Here is an 18,116-nt window from a genome sequence, read left to right as displayed (position 1 = left end):
TCCACACACAGATATTTTGTGCGGTTTGATATACCTATGGTAAAGCCTTGGGTTGCACTTGGAATGACAGAGATGCTTGCTTGGGCTTTGGCTGTCAGTGCAGGTGAGGCCTCCTCTGGGCCCTGTGTGTTATCTTGTAGACCCAAGCAAATGTCCTGGATATCCAAGGGCAAATGGCATCAGACATTTATGTTTATCTAAATGAATAAAGTGCACAGAATCACTTTCTGGGCTCCAATGACCACCTTAACTAAGATGTCCTTTGAGTTAGTCATGCTAGAAGTCTGCTGCTATTAAGGATTCCCTCCTCACTTCCATCTGCCACCAAAAGTGCCTTTGTCATACAAGAGCAAATGAACTAAGTCACAGATTGCTGCTGACAGTACAGGAACTTGGACCTAGAGAATATCTGACACCTATATGTTAATACCTAACTTAGGGGTCAAGATTGAAGAGATGCATTGTTGCTTCTTCCCTTCTTAGGAGTTGTGCTTTTTTATTCTCTCTGTACAATTTGTGCAATACCTTGGAGCAACAGCTAACACTTATCCTAATTACCAGGGGCAGTCTCTGTGTTCACACTAGCACTGCTGCTGAAATAATGTAGCTGATTTTGACATCCAGAAGCCAAAATAGCCACTGATATTTTGAAGTGGGGTCAGAGAAGAGTTCAGACTAGAAAATTTTTCCTGCAGTCAAGGAGGGTGATAACTGTGACTTCAGCTCTATGTGCAGAGCAGTGACTATTTTACTGTGCCACTCTCCAGCAGGGAGGGAACAAGGTTACAGTGGTTCAACAGGCAGAAGCTCCTAAATGTGACTGCCTCAGACACAAAAAGAATAGCCTGTAATCTACTGACAAAGATAAGAAGAGAGAAAAGGAAAAAGGGGCAATAGCATGATCACAGTCATAAATACAAAATGGAGATCATAAGTTTTTGCTGTTGGGTGGTCTTGAATCTAACAGACATAATATTCTAACACTGGAATGGAAGCTAGATGAATTTGTCTGGATATAAGGAAGCAGATTCCTGACCAGTGTGTTACTAAATGCTGAAATAATAACAATGGTTGTATGGGCTCTTTGTCACTGTAAATGTTTTCATAGAGATTAGACGCTTTCTACAACATATGCTCTAATTGAAAAACAGTTCAGATGATCCCTGTGCCAGAGGTTTTAACTAAAGCTTCACACTGCCTCTTCACAGCCCCCCGGCTGATGCAAACGTGGAAACACCACTCTCCTCAAAAGCCATTCTAATTCTTCTTTTCACACTTTGCCTGGAGCCATCACTCTCATTGCTGCCCCATTCCCAGCCTCCTGCTCACACATGCTGCAGGTGGACATTGCATTGAGGGACACCACAGATGAGTGAGGCCACCTGCAGCAGCCCAGTGTGGTTTTGCCTGAGTGACACTTGGCTGAGGTACAGCTCTCTGTGGGTCTGCCCCCTGGGACTCACCATGCTCCAGGATGTATTTCACAATCTCACCATTCCCAGTCTTGGCAGCGTGGTGCAATAAGGAGCAGTGATCAGGTCCTTGGATTAACAAATTGGCTCCTTTTTTACAACATTCTATGAACTGGAAGGAAAAAAAAAAAAACCACAAAAAAAAGAGAGAGAAAAAGAAACATACAGAAGGATAAGATGGGAGGAGCAGAAAAACAAATATGTCAGTAAATTCTTTACTGCTTCTCATTGTAAGTCAGTACAAAATAGAATAGAATAAAATAAAACATTAATTTAAAGCCAGCTTTTAGGCCCTGATATAAAACATCTGAAACCAGAAGTAATGACAATTATATGTGTTAAGGAGAACAGTCTGTATTTCCCAAACAATGAGACATTGCTACTCTACTGGTGATAATTTATTGCTTGCTAGGAATGCTTGCAAACCACATCTGGCAATGCTGCTGGGATATATTAAAATCTATGTACTTGATAAAAAGTTCTGGCTTCTTTGCTGAAGACTCAAATTTTTCCTCAGCATAGGAGTCAAATATTTTCTGACTAAATGAGAAAACTCCAACTCAAAATTCCACAAGGAGATGAGGTGACTGTCATGGGCCTCCCTTGTCACAGTGTCTCCTGTTCAGAGCTGGCCAAGGAGGGAGCAATGCATGGGGTAAGAATAAGAGGGAAGCAGCAACCAGGCAGGTCTCAGAAATGCTGCAAACTTTGGGGGAAGGGGGCAGGATTTGCAGTGCAGATCACTGCAGAAAAAGGGGAGAATTGCTACAGTGAGGACTCATTTATGATGCAGTACACTGAACAAGGACGAGGAGTTTCCCCATCAAAACCAGCTCAGGCAAAACATTTTCAAGAAGTGTAAAGGAGACAATATTTTTATAACTGCTTGAAGGACTGCTCCCTAGATGCTGCAGCCACAAGAGCTGAGGCAGTGCTACAGAAGGGAGGCAAAATACCTGCAGGCAAAAAGTTGGCCTAACAGCACTGTCATTTTTACAAATGGCTCCAAGCTGGCTTCTCACTGATGAAATTGCAATCATTAATCACAGTCCTCATCCAAATTTGAGAGCATGTTTTCACATCCTGACTTGGCTACTGAGACAGGCAGCCTGAATAGCTGTCCGATGTGGGACTGCAGTCATTGGCACAAAAAATTTTGCATGAGTAGTTTTGCCTCCCAAACTTACTATACCAAGGCACTACATGTTTTGAGACGTCCATCAGGTGATAAAACAACCCTCTGAGGTTTGTTCTGCCTGGTCTGGTGGTTGCCTAGGTAGACTTTGGGCAAGCCAGCACTTGGGGTCTTGGCCACCAGCCTCACTGGTGGAAAATATGCTTTCCTGTGTAAGGCTGTGTCAGAAGTACCCCGCTGTTCAATACTACCAATATAGTAATTTCCCTGTTAGTGACTGGCATATTGCTCTGTGCAGTGGGCTCTGAATCCTGGGCAAAAAGGCTCTGGCTAACACCAGATCCTATTCACACAAATTTCACACCTCACATGAATGATGTGTTCCCCTAGAGTTCAGGGTTTCCTGGAAAGGCTGTAAAATGGCACTTGCCAGAAGTCCCCACAGCAGCCTATTTATGATTTGAGCAAAGGTGTAATAAAATGTACAGTATATCTGACCAGCAAAAAACTGAGTGGACACTCAGTGCTCTGTACCTACCTTCAGTAGATCACCAGATATGACTGCCTGTAAAAGTGCTGCAAAAGACAAAAAGAAAACTGATGTCAGGCAGAAAGCATTGTGCATACAGCTGAGGACACAGCTCACAACACGTGCAAATTAAGACTGACATCCCTCAGTCCCCTTGTATTCTCATGCACTACCAAAACCAGTGCAAACCCTGTGCTGACACTTATTGGAAAGGCAGAAGACAACCCATGGTGATGAAAGCTGTATGGACATCAAGCCATCATTTCCAATGCTCTTCTGGAACTGCAGGCTTCTGTCTGAATTTTTCACTTGAGACACTTCTGAGACCTTTCAACAGCATCCACAAGGTGGACGAGGTCAAGTCTCCAGCACCAGAACCATCACTGAAAATACCAGTGTTATCTGCACAGAGAACCTGAAACTGTCTACAGACCTGTCAGACTTTGTCACACTGATGATGGAGTCAGTCCCCAGTACACGGAGAATCCCAAATTGTAGATGACTGACTGACAAGAGAGAAATTTCCTAACAATTACTTGTATTATATAAACATTTTGAGATGCCAGAGGGGAGCAAGTCCCCTGGGTTTGGTAGGCAGGGTCAAAGACAGAGCAAGGGCCAGTCCTCAGCTCACCAGCCTTTGTATTTTAAACACACATGGAAGCAAAAACAGACAAAGTGGACAAGGGCTCACAACAAGGCAGGACAGAGCTGCAAAAAGCTGGGAGCTTGTCATGATCCACTAGTGTCTGTCCTGAGCCTGTTAAAAAACAGAAGAAAGGCAAAAGCCTGGGACCCCCTGCTGCCCAGAAAAGCTGTTACAAACCTATCACTATGTGGCTGTGTCCTTTTCTTCTCCTTCTCCCTATCATGATATATATTGTAAAAAACAATGATGAATCATCTTCCTGAGAAAGCACTTATGTGGTTTGCATCTTCGAAAGCACTAAACATCTGCCTCAACTCACAGTTTATCAACAGTATCTAAACCCATTTCTATCTTTGTGTCTAGGTAGTGCAATCAAATTAAGCATTTGCGCAACTGCCATCCTTGATAAAGATGCCAAAAATTCATACAGGAGTAAGCAGGAGCAAGTGGGGAAAGAGACCCACAGCATAGCCTTCCCTCTGAAAAATAACACACAGGAAACTGCACAGTGGGAATTCCATGACGAGCTTGCTACACCTCCAGAAATGACAAGGCATCCAAACTAAACACTGCAGAAGAGGAAGGATGTTCAAAGGCAGCTCAACAAATGTCCTTTTCTTTGAAAACACCTGGGGCAACTACGTTGTTTTCTGGTCTCAGTAATGCCTTATGCCCTGGCCACACAGCACTGGGAAAAGCAAAACCCCAGTCCAGCTAAGCTCTGTCTGGAGGAAGCAGTAGCAGCAATTCTTGCAGCTTGAGATTTAGGGCAGTTTTTCAGTGACCATGAGTTAAACCAAATCCTAAAAAAACCCCCAGCATCTATGAGAGCCAGTACACACAGATTTTAGGAATGGGAAAGCAAAAACCAGCAGGTAAGAGCTAGAAAATTCTTCACTTTTTATTTTCAGTGGTTGACATCCTTCTTTTTTTCCCAATAGTTCTAACAATTGCTCAGCCCAAATTAATAGCAGAGCAGAATTTAACTAATTTAATTTGTTTTATCTATTTCGCTCTCTTTTTTTGGTCAATCTGGTCTTCTTGACACCTTTATGCTTTAGATTTCAGCAGTCTGAACTTGCAGTAGCCTAAAGAATAAATATTTTGCACATCTCGTATGTGAAAATCACATGAACTGGTGACATGAGTTTTTCATTGCCTTCAACATCCAATTTTTTAAGACATGGCTTCCCTAAGTCACTTTCCTAAGAGGCAGTGATACATTTTCTTATGCAAGCCACGCTGAAGATTACAGTTTAAAAAAGCCAGAGAGAGATTCTATGAAAAGCCTGACAAGATGTGAAAAATCTTCTACGCCGAAAATCCATAATCAGAAGTGGTCTGCTGATAAGGCTATTAGGATAAAGCAGCTCTAAAACAAATTCAACATAATTAGACCAATCTTTTCATCTCTTTCTTAAGCCTCAAATCCAGCAAAGCATTTAGGCAAGCGCTTAGCTTTGAGCTAATTACATTCTTTTCACGCCAAGTCTACCTGCACTCTTAAAATTAAGTGCTTTGCTACAGTAGGACCTACTGGATAAATGAATACAGATCAACAAAACCAGCTGGCATAACAAGAGATTACACACCAGTAAAATAATTCAGAGCTGCATGCCCTGACAGAAGAAGATTTAGAAGCTATTGAGCTAGAAATGGAGAAATGTTCTTTAGAATCAGGAGCATGTTTACATAAATATATGAATATTGCTTAGCACACTAACCCCATAAACCCAAATGGGGCTGCTGGGCATACTGAGGAGGAGGGTGAAGATGGCAAAAATCACCTGGTTGTTAAAGAGGTGGTGAAGCAAGCAAGCAGATGGCATTGACAAGGAGAGCAGACTGAGAAGTTGGAGAAAAATGCTGTTAACATGCAAAGCCAGGCTAGCTTAAAATTAGAAGCATTAAAGTGAGAATTGTTTTATTTCTTCTAAGCAACACTGCATCACTGGTGTAATACATAAAATTAACTATGTCACTGTTTTATCATATATAATATACCTTCAGGTCTTAAAGATGTGTCAAAAATACTTGATTTAATTAATAATTTAATAATAATATCTAATATTTTCTCAGTTTCTCCCAAGAAAAGTATTTCTCATTGCTAATAAAACTGTTTTATTACCTTTTATATTTATTTAGCAAGTACCTTTATTGCTGATGTGACAGCTTGGCAAAACTGGCAAGTGGGGTGCTCTGTTCATGTATTGAGGAAGCACTGGGTCCCCAGGCTGCCTCCTCAGTAAAGCTCCAACTACCCAACTTGGAAAATAATCTTCATTAAAAAAACCCTAACCAAAAAAAACCCAACAAACCCAAACAAACAAAAAAACCCACAAAAAACCAACAACCTAAGTAAACAAACAAAAACCACCCCAAAAAACCCACACAAACAAAAAACCCCACTGTACCCAGGCCAACCAGTAAACACAAAAAAATGACGAGCAAAACAAACACCAGAAAGCCACCCACACCAAAACAAACCCCCTCGCACTTATGCACCTCTCCACCTCTCTTATAAATTATTATTGAGCAGATACAGGTGCATAATGCACTAACAGAAAAAAAGCCATGTTGAAAGGCTGCTAATTGAATTGTGGTAATGCTGCAAGCTAATAGAGATTGAGACACAGGATAAACAAGTACTAGTACACTCCCATGCTGAAAACAATACTTTTCCTAAGGCATATATCCCTTATCTAATTTCTATGTTAGTGTCCACTGCTTCCATTGGAAATAGCTATTTTTCTTTCATATTCTAAAAATCTATGTTAATGTCACTGAGTTACAACAAACATTTTTTGTTTCCCTGACAAAATTAACTTCTGAAATAACAAATGCTCTCTCTGGCTCTGCATGTGAAGCCAGCACCATTAAAACAGTGTTGCAAAGTCAGTCATTAAACTGACTAAAAAAAGTCAGTTTCTGGGCATCAGAGAAAGGAGGAGGGAAGTATTCATACTCCACAGCTTCAGAGGCTGAAGATGCCTGAGAGGTCTTACAGGGTTGCTTGGATGGTCAGAAGAGAGAATAACTCTCCATAGAAAATAACCTGGTTTGCCCTGCAACAGTTCATGTTGTGCTCCACAGACTAAAAGAAGCTCTAGAGAAAATTACTTCCAGCCTGCAGCACCTAAATAAGAGTCAGTCTAAGACAGAGAGGGGATCCTTCAGAATGGCATGACTCCAGGGGACATGTCTGATCACCTCCAGGAATGACAACCAAACAAGGGCAAAATGAGAGGTCTTCTTTTAGGGTCTTCCAAGGTGTGATACTCCTGGCACCAGGCAATACTCATGGTCTTGGAAATTTCAATACCTCATACACCATCAGGTGCAGAATGAGAATGTCTCATAAATGTAAGGGCCAAAGCCACAACTGCAGCACATCAGAAAAATACAGCAGGAGAGGGGCAGAAGTCATCATCATCACATTGCTCACTTCAAAAGCCATGAAAATTCTCAGAGGCATCACAAGCAAGGAGAAACCTCAAACAAACACCCCTTCCTGTGTGCCCTGCAGAAAATTTCCTCCTAATCCCAAAGCTGCTGATCAGTTTAACACCAAGGGCAGACGCAGGGCTGCTATCACACCAGAAACTTTGCGGCTGAAACACCTTCAGAAGGAACATGAAGACAAAAGTTCTTACAAAGCCTTGTAAGTAACATCTCAGGATCACAAGGTTCTTTGCTAAAAGTAGATTGACATGGAAGATATTAAGTTAGTTGAATAATCATTAGTGAGACAGTAAAAGGAGATGGTCTGCACTGAAAAGTACGTCAAAGAACAGGGTGGTTCTACAGCCTGACACTGTCAGTAGTACAGGGGTAATGTGTCTTTTCACTCGAGTAAAAGTTATTCATAAACCAGAAATATCCTCCAGATTTTATTAGTCAGATTGCACTCCTGATCGGACTCTTTCAATCCCATATTTAAAACTACTACTTCTATACCAAGTAAGCCACAAGGAATGCTGATAAAAATGTACAGCAACTTTGAAGTTTTCAACACTTACAAGCAATTCTTTAGTGAAGATGTAAAAATTGTGAATGAAGGGAGCAGAATTATTTAAAACTATGTTATAAAGTATAAGTACCACACCAAGGAGTTGTCATATTCATAATTAAAATGCAGGCAATTGTATATCTATGAATGAAATGCAGTATGACAGCAGAATATTATTTGCAATAATGCATCCTACCATGAGTTAAAAAACACCAGGGTATCAATGCATCTAATCAGGGAATTTATGGAAGAATTCAGTTACAAGAACTCAAGACCTGGTTGGAGGAGGGTGCTTTGACCAAAGTGGTTTGGTGGGTGGCATCCCTGCCCATGGCAGGGGACTTGGAACTAGGTGTTCTTTAAGGTTTCTTCCAATCCAAAACATTCTATGATTCTCTGATCTCAAACAGAATTAGGGCTCATAAAACCTTTAGCTCTTTCAAAAGACACAGTAAGGCAGTTGATAATCTGAAGTGATCAGCTCCTTGCAGAAACCTCATTTCACAGATAATGCCTGCATCTGTCCAGCCCTTTCTAAGACACATCTGAAGCACTGATTTCAGCACTTGGAATTGGTATGCCATCAGCATTTCAGTGCTGAATGCTTCTTACTGGTTGGAGGCAGCTAATAAAAAAATATAAGTGCTTTGGTGTGGAGTGCCCAGAATTTGAGTGTCAGTGTCCATCACCATCTCCTGCTAGAGTGCTCAAGGGAACTCTTAAGGTATACCTCATAAAATACCACTTCATTCAAACCTTGTAGAGCTGATAACGGAGAAGAAACTATAGGAGAAGGTTACATCATCAGATTTTTGAGAGTTATTAAACTTTACTTGGACTATCATTAGCTTCCAGAACATTTCCAACCCTTTATTGCTGTTTTAGCCTTTGTGCAATTCATAGAGTCAGAAATTTAAGGTAATTACTGCTTTACATCTGGAGAAATTAAAAGCTGACCCTGATTAGAAGAGTACTTTTACACAGTTGGAGTCCTCTGAGCTGTTAAAGATCAGCATTAGAGAAAAGACAACAAAAGAAGCCCTTGGGACTTATTTTTCACTAGTTTTACAGAAATCAATAACTTCTATTTCAATCACTCCAAAAGGTATGCTCTCAAAAGACTGGAGTTCATTCAGAAATGCACTATTTTCTCTGTAAAAAGTAATTTGTTCATAAAAGGTTTATGACAAACTGACAGTAATATAACTTACCCAGAAATGCACAGAACTGATTTTTTTTCTACTCTAGCCATGATCTTCAGCCTTGCAGATGAAAGGGGTGGGGAGCAACACAGAGAATTGCTTTATGGATTAATTCCCTTCTGAGAGCACTGTGAGAAACAGGCACCTAAGACAGAGCAGTGCATTCACTTGGTATTTCTGAAGGGCCTGACAGTCCCATTGAACAATTTTAGGGATCCATGAAGAGAAGTTACAAAGCTCTGCACTTGAGCTTTAACAAAAACTTCGCCTCTTTCCAACATTTTATCTGCTTTTAAAGCTACAAAAAAAACCCCAAACCACCTATAAAATACACATGCCAAACTGTCTACATAACTGAGAAATTAAATTGCAAAACTAATAGTGCTTTGTTGGAATGACTGTGAGCTCACAGGTCTTTGATCTACAGACAATCTCAACTCTCACCAAAGCTGATGATGATTAAGTATTTCCTTTGAAGATAAGCTGAGTGAAAAGAGCAATTAAAATTTTCTTTGTGTGTTTTATGCACCTGAAAGTAGTGGAAGTGACAACTGGAAACCATGAAAAAATGAAACAGAAGTTAAACCTTGCAGGTTAAGGGGTCTTCTAGATGCTGGCAAAAAAAAATAAATCCAGAAATAAATGGTAAAAACACTTCCTCTATATTCACTGAAAACATATTCACTATATTCACTTCTATATTCACCTAGACATATTCACTGATACATATTCACCATATATCACTTATTCTATATTCACTGAATTCACTGAATATAGTGAATATATTCACTATATCCACAGAAATATTCACTATATTCTATTCACAGGGAATGGAAAAAGGTTCCTGAACTTGCTGGAGGAGCCCAAAGACTGCAGAAGAAGCATGATGGAAATATGACAGCAAAAAATAGATGCAATTTAGAGGTTTCCTGCCTAAATCATAATATCCCTTGTGCTGAATAAAGCAAAGACTCACTGAATTTTAATTTTTTTCCAAAAAATATCTGTTTGCTACCTCTGCCCTAAAGAAACAGGTGTTATACAAGGGTTCTCCACAGGTTTTCAGATTCAGAAAAGTCTTGGGCTTCCTATGGAACCTGAAGGCAATGCCACCAGTCTAGGCAGGTCACAAGAGCTCTGCTGTGAGGCACTATTTCCATGAAAGACAACAAAATAAAGAGCCTGAGAGCTCAAAATACTCCCAAGAGACCAAGAAAACTGACAGTGCAGCAACCAAGAGCTCAGCAGCACATCAGCTGAGCAGCAGCCAGGCACACACACCTGGGAGCCTTCACACAATATCTTCAGCTATTTCACCTGGACAGGAAAACCTGCATTAGCACACATCCTCTTGGGCTCTGAGAGAGACACTTTTGAAGTCTGCTGGCCCTCTGAATAAGTCATGCCTCAATGACATCCATCTCTAGGATTGGATAAAGAGGTAGAAAAACCTTCTAAATGTTTGAGGGCTGCTCTCTAGTTACAAAAGCACTGCATCCCATGCAGATTTAGAGAATTGACACAGTTTTGATTGCACCTGTTTGCCTAACTTGTGAATAAGAAAAAAATTTAACATGTAAAAAAAAAAATCAGTCATTACTCAGGTGGCTATAAATATGCATTATGAACGTTTACCTTTTAAGAATTTAAAAATTCAAACAACTCCACTAAAACACTGGTAAGAGAGAAGGAGGGGAGGGGAAGGCAAAAATAGCCACACATGCTTGCTGAAGGGAAAGAAAGGCCAAGTTCTCACTTACACAGAAGTCCCTTCATACAACTCTGGAAGGATAAAGAGGCTTTCAAGCAGATGTAAATTACACTCAAGCTGCCTTTAAAGCCCCATTTTCACTCAGACTAGTTTAAAGCTACTTTGATGCCAATTAGAGTCCAACCTGAATTGTTTATGTGGCACTAGTGCAGAGCTGAGAGTGCAGTTGATAGTTAGGAGTGAAAGTATTCATACCCTAATGTTGAACTTTTGCTGCAAGACCATTTAACTCAGATTTACAAAAGCAAAGGATGGTAAAAAAAAAAAAAAAGGACTTCCTTTGTAAATAGTTCATAACCTTAAAGAACAGTCACAGATAAACTAAGCACCATCTGGCTCACATCATCACTTTTTTGCCTTCCTTTTCCCTTCCACCATTTTTATTTTTAAACCAAGACAACAATTTATGTCATTCTCAGGAGTGATGCAGTGGAAGAAAATGTCTGTGATGAAGTGAGAGCACAAGGCAGGGAAGACTGGCTGACTAATGCAGTAATTTTATCAATAGAGTGGCACTACTTTGGCAGAAAGAGAATTCTAGGCAAAGTAATTAAGCAGTGGTTTAATTTTAATTTAAAAATAAATAGGACAGCAAAAAAGCATTGTGGGCCACACTATTCCTCTTCTCTGTCTTAGTGGACCATTCCCGTCACAGGCATTCTTAGTACACTCCCTTCAGGTTTTTGCCACTGCAACACTGGCTACAGTGCCTTTGCCTGCAATATCTAAGTAACTCTTCCTCAAAAAGCTAGGGCTTCACAGGAGGACTACATCATCCAAAATTCAGTTCAAGAATATTTTTCATAGCCTTTTCTAGCCAATTTCTTCAGTGAGTGAAGTGATTGCCACTCTTCTCTGACCACGAGCAATCTCCATCAGAAAAAAAGCCAGAAGCAAAGTAGCTTGCAAGGTTGCCCAGAGCTTCTGCTTGAAAACAAGCACTCCAATTCATACAACTTATTCTTCACTCACACTTCCTCCAGAGGGGAAAATAATGGCAGTGAAATGGTGAAATAAATGTTTTTCTGTTTTCATCTATTGCTTATCCAGATGCCCACATCTGCTAGACATCTCCCTCTCAGATGCCTGCTGACCCCTCAAACTGCTTGGATTTGATGAGAGGGGGGGGATGTAGGCACCTTTTAAAGGTTTTATCCAGAAAGGACCTCTCTCAGCCCTAGACCTGTGCTTTGACAGAATGATTTCTCTTGCCAGGTGTACCCTTGGGTCTGCCTCAATACCAGCCTCTGCTGAACTGAGAAGAAAATGAACCAACCCAGAGCAGATCCCCAAGGCATCATTGGCTCAGCCACAGACACTTTCAAAACACTATCCAGGAAGGCTTTCTTCCCAAAGTGGCTAATTAATAAAAATAAATACCTGCAGTCAGAGCCTCCCTCCAACCCCTCCCATTCTCTCTTTAATTTGCACAGAGAAAGCATTCCAAGACATCTCAGTTTGTTGCTGGGTAAACAGCTGCAGCATCACCATGAAGAATACAGCATCTCCTCTCTCTCTTTTGAAAGCCTCTGGTGTATAAAACAGCCATTCATTTTTTTTTATCTTTATTTTTTAATTCTACCAGCACTGAGATGTTTGGATTCGTCTGCAGCACCCTGCTCATCCTTTTCATCAGTATGGCAGACTGCTTGAAAATTCTAGAGAACATCCCTTTGCAGACTGTGACTCTCAAGATTAGTGGAGAGTGGCTCCAGAAAGAAGAAAGGGGGCCAAGAGACTGAAGTCTGCATTCCCACAGGCCACCATGGGCAAGAGGAAATCCCATCTATCTGAGGTTCCAGGAAGTGTTATTCTTTCTTGTGCTATTTTCTGGGACTCCTGCAGCTATGTTCCTCCTTACATGTGTTTAGATTTCCTCTCTTTAATGGAGCTGGAGCAAATGCCAGAACAGACAGGGCATTCTGGTGCCAAGGCAGGAGCAGACACTGCAGAGCAAAGCATTTTCCTGTGTGGGACGGAGCCACCACTGCCTTTTCCATGCACACACTTGATCAGTCCCTTCCTTATAACTCAGAGCAGCTCTCTCTATTCAGAGGGATCTCCAGAGACAGAATTACACCTCCCACCTAAAACTTCCAGTTTGAACCCATGCCAAGCAATCCCTGGGGAATTTTTTTCTAATAGAGAATAATTTAGAAGTCACCATTACAAACTCACTTTACTTCTAATGCACTCCAGGCTCTACTCAAATCCCTCCTAGGTGTAGGATATCCAGGCTTGATGACTCCAAGTCATGGAGTGACTCCATGGCATGGAACCAGCACCTGGCAGAATCTGAAAGACCTTTGAGTGTTGCTATTTGTCTTTTCAAGCAGAAAACCCCTCCTTTATCTTAATCTCTTGTATAACATTATTGCTTTGTAATAATAAACTGTCTTCAAAATTGCTCTACTGAATGTATTTCCCTCTTGTCTTAATTTCTCAGTTGTCCTCATGAACTTTGATTCTATTACACACAAAATGGCCAAAACCACAAACCCTAAACCACAGAAGTTATGCTGATGCAGCAAAACCACATGTCTGCTGGAAGCAAACTAGGCAGAAAGCCCAATCTCGTTGGTTTATAGAGAAGTAAACAGGAGAGCAGTGAGATAAATATTTGAAACCTCCTGTCTCCTGATCAGAATGCAACTGAGGGTGTAAGGATTAAGCTCTGGTTGCCTGCTACTTGAGGTGCATTAGTATAGGTATTTAAAACTGAGTAATTCCATCAAAGGCAAAGTTCCTCTGTTTGAAGTCAGACACAAAATATTGAGCAGCATCAGCTCCAAGTTGCCATGACATGAATAACATACCAATGTCCCTACACCATTAATAGCAACACTCAAGAGTTTGCTGAGTTTTTTTCAGAATACTTGAAATGGAAATAGAACTCATTGTACTCTTTTTAAGGTCATTTCCTTCAACTGCTTGTGTGATGATGAAGAATCAACTCAAACATACAAGGTAAACAAAGAATAGTAGAGAGAACCTAACTTTGGCCAGATGAAACTACAGATATGAATATTACTGCAGATTTCTGCAGGGTGGCTGTAAATAGGAGTGGGCAAGGCATGATCCAGTGTGGACACAAAATACAGTGCAGCTCTGAAAGGTGCTGGGTGAATGAAGGGTTTGGTAAACCTCAGCCATTCACCTAACCATAACCAGATAACCAGTGTGCACTGGAGAACCAGACAATGACTGTGTAGGGGCAACAGGGGGTATTAGAAGGCTGCATTCCCATCACACTCCCATTCCTATTCCAGAAACAATAGATGCAATAACCTCCAACAGTGTCAAACCACCTGGGCATATCAACAAGACTCTTTATACAGCAAAAGTGTAGCAGGCAACACCCTTCACTATAAGATTACTTGCCTAGCCTTCCATCATGACATCTACCAGGTCTTCTGTGGGCCTGGCATGTGCCCATTTTTGAGTCTCATCTAACCCCAAAACCCCAAGAAAACCACTGACTTCCAAGGCTGCAGGGCATGGAGCTGCACCAGGGGTGTACCTGGCTGAACAGATCCTTCTTCAGAGTCATCAATCCCCTGTCTAAACTGTTATGCTTTAGGATTTACTTGGCTTTTATCATTTTGTCAATCAGAGCATTAGTGGGTTAGGGGTTTGTCTACTCCTTTTGTTTATTAAAAAAAGAAAAGAAAGAAAGAAAAAAAAAGCTGATGGATTTCACTTCTTTAGTTATCTATTTCCTAGATACCTGTACCAAGAACAAAGACACAAACCTTAAGAGGCTTTGGGTACTTTTTCTTTTGAAGTTTGGGATTTTCTAGCAGTGCTCTTTCCCTTTCTGTGCCAATTAAAATGGGCCTGTTTTGTAACTGATAAAGGTGCCTCTAACACGTGTCCACAACAAGGAGCATTGTCTGCAGTTACAGTTGTTCAATAGATGCCCAGTCCCAGACAGATGGTGCTTTATCTTCACCCTCTTGTCAAGACAGCATAATGCATTGTCCTGTCAGGGATTAATGGAAGTGCCACTCACATTAGATGCTAATTCTGGTACAAGTCTGTTCAAACACTACAGATGCTACAGCTACTGTTTCCCACTGTGCTTGTAGCAGTCTGTCCACACTGGAGCAGAAGCAGGACATTCAGAAACCAAGGTGAGGAGGACAACGCAAAAATCCATGCAGAATACAACCTTGTGGTCAATGGGAAAGAGTCATTCAAAAAGCAAGAAGAGGATGATAAAAAAAAACTCCACAGAGAAACAGTAGAAGAAAAAGTGACAACTGAATATTAAAGCAGACAAAACAAAGATCAGGAACCAAGAGGAAGGTTAAAACAAAAGATCCAACACAACAGAGAAAGAGCCTTTTCTCAGTAATGATCAAAATATCACATCATCAGAAAACCAGCACTAGAATGGTGTCCATAATAGGGAAGAGCAGCTGTAGTACAGGGCAGAATGTAGGTACAGTGAAGGTACATTATTCCACTGTTGGATCTTCCTTCACTATGTAGCCCAAAGCATTACTGCCTTATAAAGAAAAGTAAATGTATAACATACTGAATAGGTACACAGTTGAGTACTGATTATTAATGAATATATGAGTCTCAAAACTGATTTTAAGATACATACTCCAAGAACAATATGCCAGGAGACATCTGCATAAACACTATAAAAGACAGGCAATTCAGAGATAAGTTTTCAGCTCTCTCATGGACCCCCTTTTATTTAGATAAGAGATTTGAGATCTAAGGGTAATTTGAGATCCCTCCACACATGCAGTCTCAGTGGACTGAGAACCTTCTAGACTCTAAAAGACCTGCAGCACTTTTATCACATTTCCTTTTAGTACTGTGCCCATTTACCATGTTCTGTAGCTGGCATAGTGGGATAGAGAAAATCAAGTATTGGACCCTGCTTTCTGAAAGTCACCGGAGAATGGGAAATCTTTTGTGCTTGAGAGAAGCTCCTACATATTTATAGGGATGACAAACCTAGTTAGAAACTCCATGGTCACAAAACTTCTAATAACTGGCACTGTAACGTCACTAATTGGTCAAGGCCTTTCACTCTGCATTTCAGAAGAGGTTGCTTGTGAGAGAAAGGGAAGAAAGGCAAGGAAGAAGAGGCTATTCAGACATGTTGATCAAACCTGAAAAGCCAAACCATGGCAGCAGATGGTAGATGGCAAACAGGAAGGTTTTGTCAAAAACTCAAATAGTATAAAAATAGCGGAAAGAAGAAAAGCATTCTGACAGCATGAAATACTAACCTTTAAAGACACACAAGGAAATGCATATACACCGTCTGTTGCTCCATTAATAGATAAAGATGAAGCAATAGAGTAAATGCAAGGGAAATGAAATAGCAAGAGCAGCCCATCACTAACAAGTTTATGCACTGAGATGCAGCTTGAATCCAGGTCCTGAAAGAGTATATTAGACCATAATGATTTCAAATCTCTTCTGAGAGTTGGAGACATGAGGTATACTGTTAACTTCTCACAGTCCTGTATTGAATATTAGAAACTGTGGTCATGGTAAAAAGCAGATGAACTATTAAACAGGAAAACTCCATCTGGTTCACAAAATCAATGAGCTGTAAATCATAAAAATCTAATAGGGCACACCAGGAAATTAAACCTGTATACTTCTGCCAGTCTCATACTTTTATTTGTCACGGGATCTGCTGCTACCAGACACTAGGAATGGACTAGATAAGCCAGATATATCTTTGGTCTTGCATGTTTGTTCACTTTTATGGCATTCTTTACAACTTTTGTTAGGTCCTTCCTCCTGAGGAAGGACTTGCCAAGGAGATGAAAGAGAGTTTATTAATGACTATATGTTTGACATCCATTACAGTGGACTGAAAACCTTGGCTGGAGCCAAGGACAATGTAGGTTGATACCTAACTAGTCACTCCACACTCCAAGTGAGCATAGTTCAGTGACATCCTTCCAGGCTCAGACCTCCTTACACTTCCACTTGCAATAGTCCTTACTATTCCCATCTGGATCTTTCTTGAGTAATGCTTATGGTATTGGCCAGAAAATATTCTGATTGTGTGACTGCTTACAAATTGGATGTCAGAAGAAAATAGATATTTCTTTTTTGGACCAAAAGAGTACTCCCGGTTCAGAGCCACACGATGAACTTTCTCCTCTCAGTCAGTCTTTTTTTGTTCTTCATTCTTTATGCAACTCTGGCAATGCAATTACCATCCCTTCACAGCATGTCTCTGGATTTCAGTACCAATGTAGCCATATATTGATATACTGCAGATGGACTTAAGCTTGCCACATTATTAAGCAGCTGATCATCACAAACTCTCTCTTTAGGCCATAGGGAAAGATCAGATCCTTTAAGTCTCCCTCACAGCAAGCATATTGGCATAACCTGCAATGCCTGCTACTCAGGCTGTGAGATTTTTCCATGTAGAAGAGCCTAGCTGCCCTAAATTCCATACTGTCCTACTAAACTGACTTTACTGGTAACCCAAGATAATGTGTGTTTAAGCCTTTAAAACACAATGCATTGTCCTCTCAATGACAAAGATGCTGTCCTATGTGAGTCATAAAAGATGTGCTTATCTTTACAAAAACTTGTATCGTCCTTTAAGCCACACATTTTCCACAGGTGAAGTTCTATACAGACGGATGAATAAACTGTAAACTCTAGCAATATTTCCATTTGATTAAGCAAGATTCATTTTACAAATAGCAACTTCTGTCAGTCCCAATTAAACTAACCAAATGATCAAGCACTTAATGTCTAGGGGTGAACAAAGTTTCATCAACATCAAAGTTTCATTTCTATAAAAAACCATCTTCCTCTACCACAACTGTATTAAAACAGAGCTTATTCACTAGTCTTTGGTCTCATTTTTAATATGCTGTTACTGTCTAAAAAACAGATCTTACCTTGATCTTCTGAAGAAACTGGTGACCTGAAATAAAACAACAAAATCCAGTCAATCTTGGATAAAAGGAAGGCTCACAAATAAAGTTCAGTCTGGGGAATGGGATATGAAGTAATTTGAAATTTTTATTGTTTATTCCTTAGAAGAGAGGACTGAAAGGCATCTGACCAAAAAAAAAAAAGAAAAAAAAAAAGAAATAGAGCTGAACAGGTCATCTAGCAGCAGATTCTGCAGGCCAGAGTGACCATATGGAGCCATCTCTGTGAGGGCTGCTGCAAAGACTGTCTGTAGATACTTGGCAGAAACTCATCTGCTACTGCCACTGCCAGGAGAAAACCTCACAACTAGGGTTAGCCAAGGAAATTACATCTTGGTAGGAACTCACAGTCATTACAGTGGCCATTTTTTGCTATAAATCAATGTAGTGGTTAGCGTAAAACAGGAGGTT

The 18,116-nt window shown here is 40.5% G+C and overlaps 1 protein-coding gene across 4 annotated transcripts in view; it reads right to left on the bottom strand.

The window, feature by feature from the left end:
- DGKI (diacylglycerol kinase iota) overlaps positions 1-18,116 on the bottom strand; it is a 209,818-nt gene that overhangs the window by 20,168 nt on the left and 171,534 nt on the right. For all 4 annotated transcript variants that reach the window (XM_036401342.2, XM_036401343.2, XM_036401344.2 and 1 more), the window contains 3 exons: positions 17,670-17,695; positions 3,146-3,183; positions 1,464-1,584 (listed from right to left, as the gene is read on the bottom strand). In XM_036401342.2, coding sequence (XP_036257235.1) covers positions 1,464-1,584; positions 3,146-3,183; positions 17,670-17,695 — 185 coding nt within the window. The remainder of the gene's footprint in view (positions 1-1,463; positions 1,585-3,145; positions 3,184-17,669; positions 17,696-18,116) is intronic.

Source organism: Molothrus ater, chromosome 5 (assembly GCF_012460135.2).
Source record: "Molothrus ater isolate BHLD 08-10-18 breed brown headed cowbird chromosome 5, BPBGC_Mater_1.1, whole genome shotgun sequence".
NCBI lineage: Eukaryota > Metazoa > Chordata > Aves > Passeriformes > Icteridae > Molothrus > Molothrus ater.
Note: the sequence above shows the minus strand (reverse complement) of the source record. Positions and strands in the feature narration are given on the sequence as shown.